Source organism: Chiloscyllium plagiosum, unplaced genomic scaffold (assembly GCF_037043375.1).
Source record: "Chiloscyllium plagiosum isolate Xiang-an unplaced genomic scaffold, Cpla_swu_hap1 HiC_scaffold_10, whole genome shotgun sequence".
Taxonomy (NCBI): domain Eukaryota; kingdom Metazoa; phylum Chordata; class Chondrichthyes; order Orectolobiformes; family Hemiscylliidae; genus Chiloscyllium; species Chiloscyllium plagiosum.
The window spans coordinates 117,298,290-117,311,836 of record NW_028270148.1 but is presented as its reverse complement, the minus strand read 5'-3'; the positions used below and the strand labels follow the sequence as shown (position 1 = coordinate 117,311,836).

At 46.8% G+C, this 13,547-nt stretch overlaps 1 protein-coding gene and 1 long non-coding RNA gene across 2 annotated transcripts in view; one reads left to right on the top strand and one right to left on the bottom strand.

The window, feature by feature from the left end:
• Positions 1–13,547, bottom strand: part of abch1 (ATP-binding cassette, sub-family H, member 1) — a 91,473-nt gene that overhangs the window by 61,032 nt on the left and 16,894 nt on the right. The window contains exons 5-7 of the mRNA XM_043696706.2: positions 5,595–5,688; positions 2,873–2,947; positions 1,505–1,661 (exon numbers count right to left, since the gene is read on the bottom strand). Coding sequence (XP_043552641.2) covers positions 1,505–1,661; positions 2,873–2,947; positions 5,595–5,688 — 326 coding nt within the window. The remainder of the gene's footprint in view (positions 1–1,504; positions 1,662–2,872; positions 2,948–5,594; positions 5,689–13,547) is intronic.
• The window catches only part of LOC148149065 (uncharacterized), a 47,612-nt gene that overhangs the window by 17,902 nt on the left and 16,163 nt on the right, over positions 1–13,547 (top strand). The gene's annotated exons all lie outside the window — the stretch shown is intronic.

Below are 13,547 nucleotides of genomic sequence, written 5' to 3'. Positions count from 1 at the left end.
GGGAATCAGCTGGGCCCTGTACAGATTCTGAACTGATTTGTGTGGATGAGGAAGACCATTTTATTCATTTTAATTTGTCCACCACATCTGGGATACCATTCAGAATGTTGATTACTCTCTCCTTGTGGGAGATTCAATTCAGTTTTGGAGCTGCCTTTATGATATATGAAGCTTTGTCCTTCTTTGTGCTCCGATTGCTAATTTTAAATCAGAGGTAAATAGTGTTTTGTTAAGCAAAGGGATTCAGGGATATGGGCCACAGATCAGCCAGGACCTCATTGAATGGTGGAACAGGCTCAAGGGGCTGAATAGCCTCCTCTTGTTCCTTTGTTGCACTGTTCACTTTCTGCCAGGATTCTAAATTAATTATTTCTATGCCGTGTACTGCCTTGCTTTATCTTTCAATGTGGCTGTTGCTGAAAGACACACGTGGCTCCAGTCTGTCCATTGATCTGAGGAGCCGTGACCCAAGGGAGCAGTCAGTGAGTCTCCGTTGTGCCTGCATCGCCCTGTTGTCTTGGTGATTGTAGCTGGATGTAGTTTTCCAGATGGGTCTGATTGACAGGTTAATGATGACCATCCATTACACAGTTGTTCGATGCTCCGCCAGGCTTTACTGAGAAGCTGAAAGTGGAGTTTACTTCCATTCCTGAGTGTCTTCAATCTGATCCACTCCATCCTCATCCAGGGAGAGTGTGTCACTGTGTTTCCACCCTATCTGCCTGTCTGCATTAAATTTCACTGTAAGTTAAGGCAGGTTTCCACATTCCCTTTTTGATAAACGTGTTCTAATCAAAGACCTTCAGCAACTTTGAGAAATGTGCGCTCTTTCTGTGTTTAAGACATCACCATGAAATTGAATGAATAATTGCTCTGATGTTGATCCGCAGGCAAGTCTCAATGCCTCTGACCTATCTGCCCTGATTTCTGTGCTGCAGCTATTGACACCATTACAGCCCTGGGTCTAATTGGAGAGAGGTTTATTGTGGGACATGAACATAAATAGTTGGGTTGTTCAGATTCACAACATCAGCTGGTTCACCAAAATCAACCTGAACGCGCATCAGAATCTTCACCGTATAAAATCATCGGGTCAGAGTTTTTACAGTTTGGATAGAGGCCCTTCGGCCCCTTGTGTCCATGCCAGTCATCAAACATCCATCTGTTCTAATCCCATTTCCCAGCACTTGCTCCGTAGTCTGTACACTGTTAAAGTTCCAAGAGCTGATCTCAATACTTCTGGAATGCCTTGAGGATTCCTGCCCCACTCACTCTCCCAGGGATATTGACTGCCCTTCCCCACCCTCACAGTTATCCCTGAAATTCACTTTCCCAGAATTTTACATGAAAATGGACTGATGGGTTTGGAGCAGTCTCTGTCTTTTTGTGCACCTGTTTCTGTATGTTAATGTCTTATTCATACGAGAAAGGTAAGCAAGTCAGTGTGAGAAAGGAGCATTGACAGGGAGACAGAGAATGGCACACAGACAGGTTTACATGTTACCTGGGAGCTTGGGGACAACTGGCTGTGGGAGCAGGGGACTAGTTTCCTCCTCACTGTCCCCTCGGGGGCTCTGGGTCCTGTGCCAGGCGGTAGCAGAGACCTGCGCAGATGATTGATCTGAGGATTTACACAACTTTAGGAACACATTCTCCAAAGTCTAAAACAAGTGAGAGAGAAATCGGAACAACTTTACTTGAGAGCTAATGCACCATTCGCATCATGGCAATCCCATTCAATCCAACTTAAAACTCTCACAACACCAGGTTACAGTCCAACAGGTTTAATTGGAAGCACTAGCTTTCGGAGCGACGCTCCTTCATCTGGTGGTTGTGAAGGACACAATTGTAAGGCACAGAATTTACAGCAAAAGATTACAGTGTGATGTAACTGAAATTATACATTGAAAAATACCTTGATTGTTTGTCAAGTCTCCCATCTGTTAGAATGACCATGTTAGTTTCACTTCTTTCATATGTAAATCACAAAACCTTTTTTAAAAGTTACATTCTCAGGTGAACTTTAACAATTGGTGTCAGCCCAAATAATATGTTGAAAGTCTAGATTAGAGTGGTGCTGGAAAAGCACAGCAGGTCAGGCAGCATCCGAGGAGCAGGAAAATCGACGTTTCAGGCAGGAGTTCTTCATCAGGAATAGAGGCAGGGAGCCTGCAGACTCTGTCTGGGGTGGTGGGTTGTGAGTGTCTGTAAGTGAAAGTATCTATGTGTATGAGTGTAAAGGGGTTTAAGTCTGTGAGAGGGTGCATGTGTGAGTGTGGGAGTGTGTTTGTCTGTAGGAGTGTGTGTGAGTGTCTGTGAGCGTGTCTGCCTATAGGAATGCGTGTGTGTGTGTGTATGAGTGCCCTACACACTCCTACACACACATGAAAACCCACATGCACACATACACATATATGTTTATGGGGTGAATTTGTACTTGCAGAGTTACATTGTACTTTGCTCAAGAACTGCACAAATCCATGTAAGACTCTGTTAACTCAGTTTTTTAGATTAGAATCAGTCTAAACATTATGGCACAGACAACAGCACACAGGGGACTAACACCTTCAACACATTATCTGGGCTGACACCAATTGTTAAAGTTCACCTGAGAATGTAACTTTTAAAAAAAGTTTTGTGATTTACATATGAAAGAAGTGAAACTATCATGGTCATTCTAACAGATGAGAGACTTAACAAACAATCAGGGTACTTTTCAATGTATAATTTCAGTTACATCACACTGTAAACTTTTGCTGTAAATTCTGTGTCTTACAATTGTGTCCTCCACAACCACCTGATGAAGGAGCAGTGCTTTGTACACCCCAGTCCAACACCGGCATCTCCAAACCATTCAATCACAATTACTTACTGCTACATTGTGGAATCTTATTAAATAATCCGGTGGAGCCTCTGCCAGCAGCTTACCGTTCCTCATTAACCCAACCTGAGGGACAGAAAGAACAGGTTTCATCAAAAATACAAGAATGTATTTGTGGTATCTCAGTGTCAGAGCCACAGGAAGTCACTTTCAAGGGGACACTGTACCCGTTGTGTGTATGTGGATTCCCAGGCTGAGCTCTCACTGTTTCAAGGAATTTAAGAACAGGAGACAACCTCAACCTGGAGGACAAACGCAGAATGAAAAAGATTTTAAAAAAAGAAAACTAGAAACTCAACCATGGAGTTACATCAGGAACAAGCAAGGTGTTTGTGGTGGTCGGAGATCATTCATTTCAGCTCCAGGATGTCTCTGCAGGAACTCCTCAGGGTTGTCTCCTAAACCCAACCATCTTCAGCTGCTTCATCAATGACCTGCCAACCAGGAGAGGACTAGAAGTGGGCTTTTCACTGTATGATGTTCAGCAGCATTCCCAACTCCTCAGAGACTGAAGTGAACAGTTTCTCTACACAATGTTTGGATTTGAAATGCAATACCTGTATGAAAGTATATTCAACACCAGACGTCATCTCTACATGATTCCCACTCAGACTGAAAGACCAAAGCAGCAGTGAAACTCGCCAAAGGGATCATAAAGCAATTGAACAAGCTGCACCAGGGACAGTGACAATGTGCCAGTCTCCCTGGGCTGGTAATCCTGAGGCCCAGTCTGCTGTTCTGGGTTCGAATCTCAGCAGGGCAGAGGGTAAAGTTTGAAATCAATCAGAATCTGTGATAAAAAGCCAACCTGCTGGCGATGTCATCACTGTCGATTGTGGTAAAAACCCATCTGGTTCACTAACGTCCTTTAGGGAAGGAAATCTGCCATCCTTATCCATCCTGGCCAACATGTGACTCCAGACCCACAATTGGTTGCCCTCTGTAATGGCTGAGCAAGGCCAGGCCCAGGCAATTAGGGATGTCCTGAAGCCAGTGGCAGCCACTCTCTGTGAATTAATTTTTAAATAAAATCCAGCTGTCAGGAAACACTGGCCTTTGCTGAGGACAGACAAAGAACACTCACAGACACTGAGTGCTGGGGCTTGCTATCATTACACCATCCCCAGGTGAAACAACAGAATCCATTGTCAGGAAGAAACCTCAGTTTTCCCAGGACCACAATTATCATTCTACAACATCCTACAGAAGGAGATCTTTGGAGTGGAACAACTTTGCAACATGAAGATCTTGTGGTGCATTGGGTAGTGTCCCTGTCTCTGAGCCAGAAGCTGCAGCATTGCATGATCTGATGGTCTAGTAGGGTGTGTTTGTAACAGAGAAACAGGTGGATTATCAACCTCCAACCTTTCAGCACTCACCAAGAGCAGGAAGCTCAGTGCAGTTAGACAGGGCGTTGGTGAGATCATAGCCGGAAGCCAGTGGGTAGCTTTGGTCCCCTCCCCAGGGGAAGGTATACTCACTCTGGAGGGACTATGAAGGTTCACCTGGGAACAAATTCCTGGGATGGTGAGATTTTCCCATAAGGAAATACAGTCTGGGCTTTTCAATTCTGGAGTTTAGAAGAATTAGAGATGAACAACAAACTGTAACAAGGAGGGACAGGCTGGATACAGGAAGCTTCCTCATGGGACACACTCTCAGAATGAGGATCAGACCATTCAGGGAATGGAGATGACAAGGAATTCCTTCCCCAACGTAAATTCCACCCCCCAGAGAGAGCGCTGCCTGTTTGGAATTCTTTATCCTAAAGGACGGCAAAGGTTCAGGTTCTGAGTATGTTCAAGACTGAGATTGACAGCAAGGGATATGAGGATCATGCAGGAAAGTGATTTTGATGAAGATCAGCCATTACCTCATCAAATGGCAGAGCAGGCTGGAAGGGCTGAATGGCCTCCTCTTATTTCCAGTCTCCCTCTGTGGGAGGTTCCTGACTGGGCCCAGCTTGATAAGGAGCGATGCCTCTTGTGGCCCTGACAATGATCTGCTCCTGGAGAAATGAGCCTCAGAAACCGATGGAAGGTTCTGTCTCTTACATGGAGAAAGTGAGGTCTGCAGACGCTGGAGATCAAAGCTGAAACTTTATTGCTGGAACAGCACAGCAGGTCAGGCAGCATCTAGGGAACAGAAGATTCGACGTTTCGGGCACATGCCCTTCTTCAGTGTTCTTTGTCTGTCTCTTACATCTCAAGGTAGGGAAAGGCCTCCTGCTCTGAGGAAACCTCTCACCTCCTTTGAAGAATCGATTATTCAAATCCTGGAGACTGTGCCCCAGGAAACCTCAATAATTGCAAGGTCTATGGCAAAAAGGCAAATAATCAAATGAAACCTGGGAATGGGATAGAGATTTGGAGAAGTTCCAGGGAAAAGGAGGATGTGAAACATGGTTTCGTTTGGGCACTGTCGAGAATAGGGAGTGAGTGAGTGAGATTTGTTCAGAAACCCACAATTCCATTATTTCTAGAAATTTCTGCACCAAATTGCAACACATTGGTTGCAGGTGTGAATGTTTACTGAGAGTGTTCACAGTTACTGGTGCTCAGTGGGATGACACTATGTAAAATCATTGGCTATTTGCAATCTACAATCAAAATGGAATGAGTTTACTCAATAACACTCCTGGACATTTTTGTTCATTCAGACATTGACAGAGGTATCAGTACATCATCAAACAGGAAGGAAGAGGGTGTCCTACCACATGAGCCTGGCTTGCTTCCTCGATGTAATGAGTTGTTATGATCACTGATACCTTTCGATCCTTCACCACATCCAGCAGATGTTGCCATATCCTCCAAATATAAAAGGAGAATGTCATCTAAAGGACAAGTTTAAAATAGCTGCCAACATCAATTCATTTATAATTTGTGAGAATTCGTAACACTTGACAAAGAGTCACTGAACAATCAAGAGACAACATTTTCAGTAAGAAATGCCAAGCTCCTAGTTTGACGTTAATGTGGGCCCCCTCTGAGTTCATACTGAGGGTCTGGTGTCTTACTCCAGACATACAAAGCCTCTGTGCGGTCATTGCTGGAGGACTGCATATAGGCTTTGCTCCTGCCATTGACAGAGTACAACAAAGGTTCAGCAATCTAATTCCTGGGATGAAGGGAATCACCCATTAGGAAAGACTGAATAGACAAGAGGTTTATTCGTGGAGTTTAGAAGAATGAGAGGCCATCACCTTCTCCCAGGGCTCGATAGGGTAGACACAGGGAGGCTGTTTCCCCCTCGAGGGGATGGGGGAGCGGTCTAACACCAGGGGCAGGCCACTAAAGAGTGGGATGAGGAGGAGCAGCTTCACTCAGAGGGTGATGGATCTTTGGAATTCTCTCCTCCAGATGGCTGTGGAGATTCATTCATTGAGTACGCTGAAGATCTCTGCAGGTGAAAAACATCGACAGGTACAAGGATAGGGCAGGAAACTGAGGAAGTAGAAGATCAGCCATGATCTCATTGAATGACAGAATGGGCTTGAGGGGCTGAGTGGCCTCTTTATGCCCCTGTTTTTCATGTTCACGTTTTAAAGGAGATCACTTTGTCACCTCAGATATCTCACTTCCTGGTTACAGATGTTAGATGTCCATTCCCCGTTGGGATGCTGGTTACTGTAAAAGGAGATAACCTCAGCACACAGAGACCTGGGAACAGGACAGGAATCAGAGCTGATCCAATGATACAGAGAGATTCCCGGAGTGGGTGTGCACTGTGATGGTGAGCAGTGACTGTGCAGGATAAGTGTACATGGCCACACCAAACCCAGCAGCAGGATTGGTGATGCTCAGACTCTCAGAAGGATGGGCCTCTGCAGCCAGCAGCGAAGGAGTGACATGCAGAGACCGTCCCTCCCTCTCTCCTTCACTGCCTCCCTCTCTCCATTCCTCTCTCCCTCCTTCCCTCTCTCCCACTCTCCCTCCTTCCCTCCTTCTTCCCCTCCCTCCTTCTCTCTCTCCCTCCCTGCCTCTCTCTCTCTCCCTCCCTCCCTCTCCCTCCCTCTCTCTCTCCCTCCCTCTCTCTCCCCCTCCCTCTCTCTCTCTCTCCCTCCCTCTCTCCCTCCCTCCCTCTCTCCCTCCCTCTCTCTCTCTCCCTCCCTCCCTCTCTCCCCCTCCCTCTCTCTCTCCCTCCCTCTTTCCCTCCCTCTCTCTCTCTCCCTCCCTCCCTCTCTCTCTCTTTCTCTCACTCTCTCTCCCCTCCTCTCTCTCTCTCTCCCTCTCTCCCTCTCTCTTTCCCTCCCTCTCTCTCCCCTCCTCTCTCTCTCTCTCTCCCTCTCTCTTTCCCTCCCTCTCTCTCTCTCCCTCCCTCCCTCTCTCTCTCTTTCTCTTACTCTCTCTCCCCTCCTCTCTCCCTCTCTCCCTCTCTCTCTCTCTCTCTCCCTCCCTCCCTCTCTCTCTCCCTCCATCCCTCTCTCTCCCTCCCTCCCTCTCTCTCCCTCCCTCCCTCTCTCTCTCCCTCCCTCCCTCTCTCTCTCCCTCCCTTCCTCCCTCTCTCTCTCTCTCTCTCTCTCTCCCTCCCTCCCTCTCTCTCTCCCTCCCTCCCTCTCTCTCTCCCTCCCTTCCTCCCTCTCTCTCTCTCTCTCTCTCTCTCCCTCCCTCCCTCTCTCTCTCCCTCCCTCCCTCCATTGGGACCTGATTATCTGCTCCACTCCATTATCTTTCAAGGATGGACAGATGTGGACGATGTTCCCCTTCAGGTTCAGACTGAACTGAGGTGAATTTCAGAGTCAGTCATCTCAGAGAGACGCCATTTGGCCCAGTGTGCCTGTGCTGATATTTTGAGATCTACCTGTTCTGTCCCACCCCTCCCTGCCCTTACCCTGGAATTCTTCCTTTTCAAGTATTCCTCAAATTCTGTTTTAAACATTGGTGTAGTATCTGCTTCTTTAAGTATTGCATTGTGGATCACAGCAACATCACTGCTTAAAATAAACTCCCTTAATCTTCCCTGGAACATAAAATGTTCTGTTTGATTATAGACGGCATGTTTTAGCTGTATTTGTGTTTATGTCGAAGTGTTGGCGGTGTTTCGCCAGGCGCTGATTCACCACTGGCTTTCCGAGTTGACTCAGCTATTTTCATAGGCACCCCCTCCTATGTGACAACTCGTGTTTAATTTATTAGTCCTTTGTGCTGAAGTGTTGATCACAATTCAACACCTACATGCTTTGGAATATTAATACAGAGGAGGAGACTTAAAATAGCTCATTAAATCAGGATGCACTGGGCTGTTCATCAGAGAAGGGGAGGCTGGTTTGAACTGGAAAGTCAAAAAATGTCCTGGGACAAATTTCATACAAAGAATTCAGAGAAAGCTGAATTCGAATATAGATATTCCAACCTAATCCACATTTTAAAAGTGCAGGATGAAGTCAGTGTTGTAGTTGCATTACTGGGCTAGTAATAGAATCATAGAGTCCAACAGATGTACGGCATGGAAACAGACCCTTCGGTCCAACCCGTCCATGCCGACCAGATATCCCAACCCAATCTAGTCCCACCTGCCAGCACCCGGCCCATATCCCTCCAAACCCTTCCTATTCATATACCCATCCAAATGCCTCTTAAATGTTGCAATTGTACCAGCCTCCACCACATCCTCTGGCAGCTCATTCCATACATGCACCACTCTCTGTGTGAAAAAGTTGCCCCTTAGGTCTCTTTTATACCTTCCCCCTCTCACCCTAAACCTATGCCCCTCTAGTTCTGGACTCCCCAACCCCAGGGAAAAGACTTTACCTGTTTATCCTATCCATGCCCCTCATAATTTTGTAAACCTCTATAAGGTCACCCCTCAGCCTCTGACACTCCAGGGAAAACAGCCCCAGCATGTTCAGCCTCTCCCTATAGCTCAAATCCTCCGACCCTGGCAATATCCTTGTAAATCTTTTCTGAACCATTTCAAGTTTCACAACATTTTTCCGATAGGAAGGAGACCAGAATTGCACACAATATTCCAACAGTGGCCTAACCAATGTCCTGTACAGCCGCAACATGACCTCCCAACTCCTGTACTCAATACTCTGACCAATAAAGGAAAGCATACCAAACACCTTCTTCACTATCCTATCTACCTGCAACTCTGCTTTCAAGGAGCTATGAACCTGCACTCCAAGGTCTCTTTGTTCAGCAACACTCCCTAGGACCTTACCATTAAGTGTATAAATCCTGCTAAGATTTGTTTTCTTAATCTAGAGATGAAGGTTAATGATCCAGGTTCAGAGATCCAAATCTCACTGTGGGATCTTGTGGAATTTAAATTGAATGAATAAATCTGGAATTTATCATTGGTCACAAAGCTGGAAACCTAAAATTAAAAAAAAACTGAAGACACTGGAAATAATTAGCAGGTTTGTCACTGTTTGTAGAGAAAGAGAGTTGAGTTCCTGGCCTTTCATGAGAACTGGAAAAGATGAGAGATGAATGCAGCTTCATGCTCCCACCAGGACCTTGAAAACTTCATTCATTTTGCCTCCAATTTCCACCCCTCTATAACTATTGTCCATTTCCCTTCCTTTGACCTTGACCTTGACCTCTCTGTCTCCATTTCAGGGAATAAGCTGTCCCCTGCCATCCAGTTCAAAGCCAGTGACTTCTGTAGTGATGTTCACTCCAGCTCCTCACACCCCCACATCCTGCTAGGACTCCATCCCATTCTTCCATTTCCTTTGCCTACGTTGTACCTGTTTGGATGATTCCACCTTCAAAACCGCGCTGCTGTCATGGCTTCCTTCTTCCATAACCGTGGTTTCCCACCTACTGTGGTTGACAGGGCCCTCAACCACATCCAACCCATCACCCATACCTCTGCCCTTGCCCTTCCCCTCACTCCCAACAGTGTGATCAGGTTCCCTTTGTCCTCACTTTCCATCCCACCATCCGCCACATTCAAAGACTCATTCTCTACCAGATCAGGGCAGGACTCACACACTTAATGGTAAGGTGTTGCTGAACAAAGAGACCTTGGAGTGCAGTCATCCCAGCCCTTCCCCCTTCCCATCCCTCCCACCAGCGTTAATGTGGAGGTGCTGGTGTTGGACTGGGATGGACAGGGTCAAAAATCACATGACACCAGGTTACACTCCAACAGGTTTATTTGAAATGCCAAGCTTTTGTAACCTCGCTCCAAAGGGGCAGTGCTCCGAAAGATTGTGATTTCAAATAAACCTGTTGGACTATACCCTGGTGTCGTGTGATTTTTGATCTCATCACAACAACGTGATTGGGTTCCCCCTTGTCCTCACTTTCCATCCCACCAGCCTCCACATTCAAAGCATCATTCTCCACCATTTCAGACAACTCCAGCATAGCACCACCCCCAACCACATCTTCCTCTCACCCCCCCGTCTGTATTTAGAGTCATAGAGATGGTCAGCACGGAAACAGACCCTTCGGTCCAACCTGTCCATGCTGATCAGATATCCCAACCCAATCTAGTCCCACCTGCCAGCACCTGGTCCATTTCTCTCTAAACCCTTCCTGTTCATATACCCATCCAACTGCCTCTAAAATGTTGGAATTGTACCAGAGAGTGGTGGCTGTGTGGAATGCTCTGCCCCAGAGGGCAGTGGAGGCCCAGTCTCTGGATTCATTTAAGAAAGAGTTGGATAGAGCTCTGAAGGACAGTGGAATCAAGGGTTATGGAGATAAGGCAGGAACAGGATACTGATTAAGGATAATCAGCCATGATCATATTGAATGGTGGTGCAGGCTCGAAGGGCAGAATGGCCTACTCCTGCACCTATTGTCTATTGTCTATAGCTTCACAGGGATTGTTCCCTCTGGAACACCCTAGTCCATTCCACAATCACCAACACCACCCCCCTCTCCATGGCACCTTCCCATGTAACCGCAGAATGTACAACACCTCCCCTTCCCCTCCTCCCTGCTCACCACGCAAGGACCTAAAGAGTCTTTCCAAGGGAAGCAGCATTTCACCTGACCTCCCCCAGCTGTGTATTGTAATTACTGCACCCAATGTGGCCTACTCTCCATTGGAGAAACCAAACGCAGACTGGGTGACCGCTATGTTTAACACCTTCAGTCAGTGTGTAAGCATGACCCTGACCTTTCCACAGCAGGTCATTTTCACACAGTGTCCTGCTCACATGCCACATATGTCTGTCCTCTGCATGCTGCAGTGCTCCACTGAATCACAGCACTAATTGGAGGAACAACATCTCAACTTCAGACTAGGCACTTTACAACCTTCTGGACTGAATACAGCGCTGAGTTTACCACTTCCAATTGTGAACCAAGCTTTAGTTGTTACGTTCTCTGTCATCGTGCCCTCTCTCCCCTCCCCCACTCCAGTGGGACTGTCTGTCCTTTCCAGTCTGGCAGTTAGACACACCATTGTTCTCATCGAGAGTGTGGTGCTGGAAAAGCACAGCAGGTCAGGCAGCATCCAAGGGGCAGGAACATCGACGTTTTGGGCAAAGACCCTTCATCAGGAATTGTTCTGCCATTCTCACATTCCAGTCACTTAATCTAAACTGTCAACATCTTTTCTCCACCAGCACCCCCTCCACCATTGCATAAATGCCGTTCCCTCCGCACTTCACCAGCTCTCTCTCCGTGGATGCTGTCTGACCCGCTGTGATCTCCAGCATTTGTTGTTTCCAGGACAGATTCCAGCATTGGCAGGAATTTGGTCCCAGATATGGAACAAGACTCGGCAGAAAAGGGAAGCTCAGGGTGTCAGGGTGAGGTATTGATGTGGATAGAGGACTGACAGGAAGCACAGGGTCGGAATAAATGGTTCTTTCTCAGGTCAGCAAGCTGTATCGAATGGTGTGCAACAGGGATCCGTGTTAGTTGCTCGACACTTTACTTGGATGAAGGGTCTGACAGTATAGTTTCCAAATTTCCAAAATGTGTAAGAAAGTGAAGAGGACACCGAAGGCTACAAAAAGATGTAACTGCTGTAAATAGGTTATTTGTTTGGGCAAAGATGTGGCAATTAGTGTTTAATATGGACAAAATGTGAAATTGCCCAATTTGGCAGAAAGAATAAAAAAAGCATTTTATCCAAATGGCGAGAGATTGCAGAGCGCTGAGATACAGAAGGATCTAGGTGTCCCTGAGTATGAATCACAACAGGTTAGTCTGCGGGGACAGCAGGTAACCAGGAAAACTAATCGAATGTTATTGTTACTTGCCAGGGGAATCGAATCCTAAAGTCACAAGGCTATGTTTCAGTTATACAGGGCATTGGTCTTCAGAATATGAAGAGGAAAAGACAGGGTAGACAAAGATATACTTGTTCCACAGGTTGGAGATTCTAGAACCAGGAGCACAGTCTGAGAATTACATCCAGACCGTTCAGGAGAGAGTTAAAACTCCCACAACACCAGGTTACAGTCCAACAGGTTTATTTGGAAGCACTAGCTTTCGGAGCGAGGCTCCTTCATCAGGTGGTTGTGGCTCAGTTCAGTTCAGGAGAGATGTTAGGAAGCCCTTGTGCACACAGAGGGTGGGAGGGGTATGGAACTCTCCTCCATGAACCACAGTGAATGCTGGATCAGATGTTAATTTTAAATCTGAGACAGATAAAGCTTTGTTAAGCAAAGGTATTAAGGGATATCGGCCAAAGGCAGGTCGAGGGGGTTGGGTCACAGAGCCGCCGTGATCTTATAGAATGGTGAACAGGCTCGAGGGGCTGAATGGCCTCCTCCTGTTCCTGTGAGTCCAGGATATTGTGTGCTGGTCTCCTTACCAGACTGCCACCCAGAACGGGCAGAGTACCTTCTGAGGAAAGCCTGGGCGACTGACTAAAACATAAAATCCCGAGGGCTCTTCACAGGAGAACATTCAGCAGATGTTTCCCATTCTGGGAGAGCGAGGGGGCACTGTTTAAGATGAGGCGAAACCTTTTCTTCCCAAAAGTTTTGGGTCTTTGGAACTTTCTTCCTGAAAAGAGGTTGGAAGCAGATTTCTAGAATATTTTAAAGATAGAGACAGATAGGTTTTTGGGCAAAAGTGAGGACTGCAGATGCTGGAGATCAGAGTAGAGAGTGTGGTGCTGGAAAAGCACAGCAGGTCAGGCAACATCTGAGGAGCAGGAGAGTCAACGTTTCGGGCAAAAGCTTCAGCAAGGGGGTGAAAGGTTATTGGGGACATGTAGGAATGTGGATTTGAGGTTATGATTAAACCAACCATGATCTTATTGAATGGCCCATTCCTACTCCTAACTTGTATGTTATTCATCATGTACAGGTCAAGAAGGGAGGATATCCTTCCATTTTGTGTGATAATAGCATGCCCTAGCCAACACTGTGTCCCATCACGCAGGGGAGCTGAGGAGCAGCAGTTTGACCTGGCCTTTCCCTACTGAGGGGACAGTGTGGAGCAGCTGCAGGATTCACTGAGGTTTCTCTGGGCTCTGCTCGACCAGCTCGATAAAAGGGAAGGGGCACAATTGCTGAAAGGTAGGAGAGGTACAAGGGCTAAAGGTGTTCATCATGGGGAGTGTACAGGAAAACTAAGAGGGTGGGGGGGGGGGTGTCTAAAATGCTTGAACTCTACATTGAATGTGGAAGACTGGGAAATGCCATGTTGGAAAATGGGGTACTGTAATCATGATTCCATTGGAGTGCAGTGGAAGAGTGTGGCATGTCAAGGGCAGAGGGGTCAGGGTGGGAACAAGCTGGAGA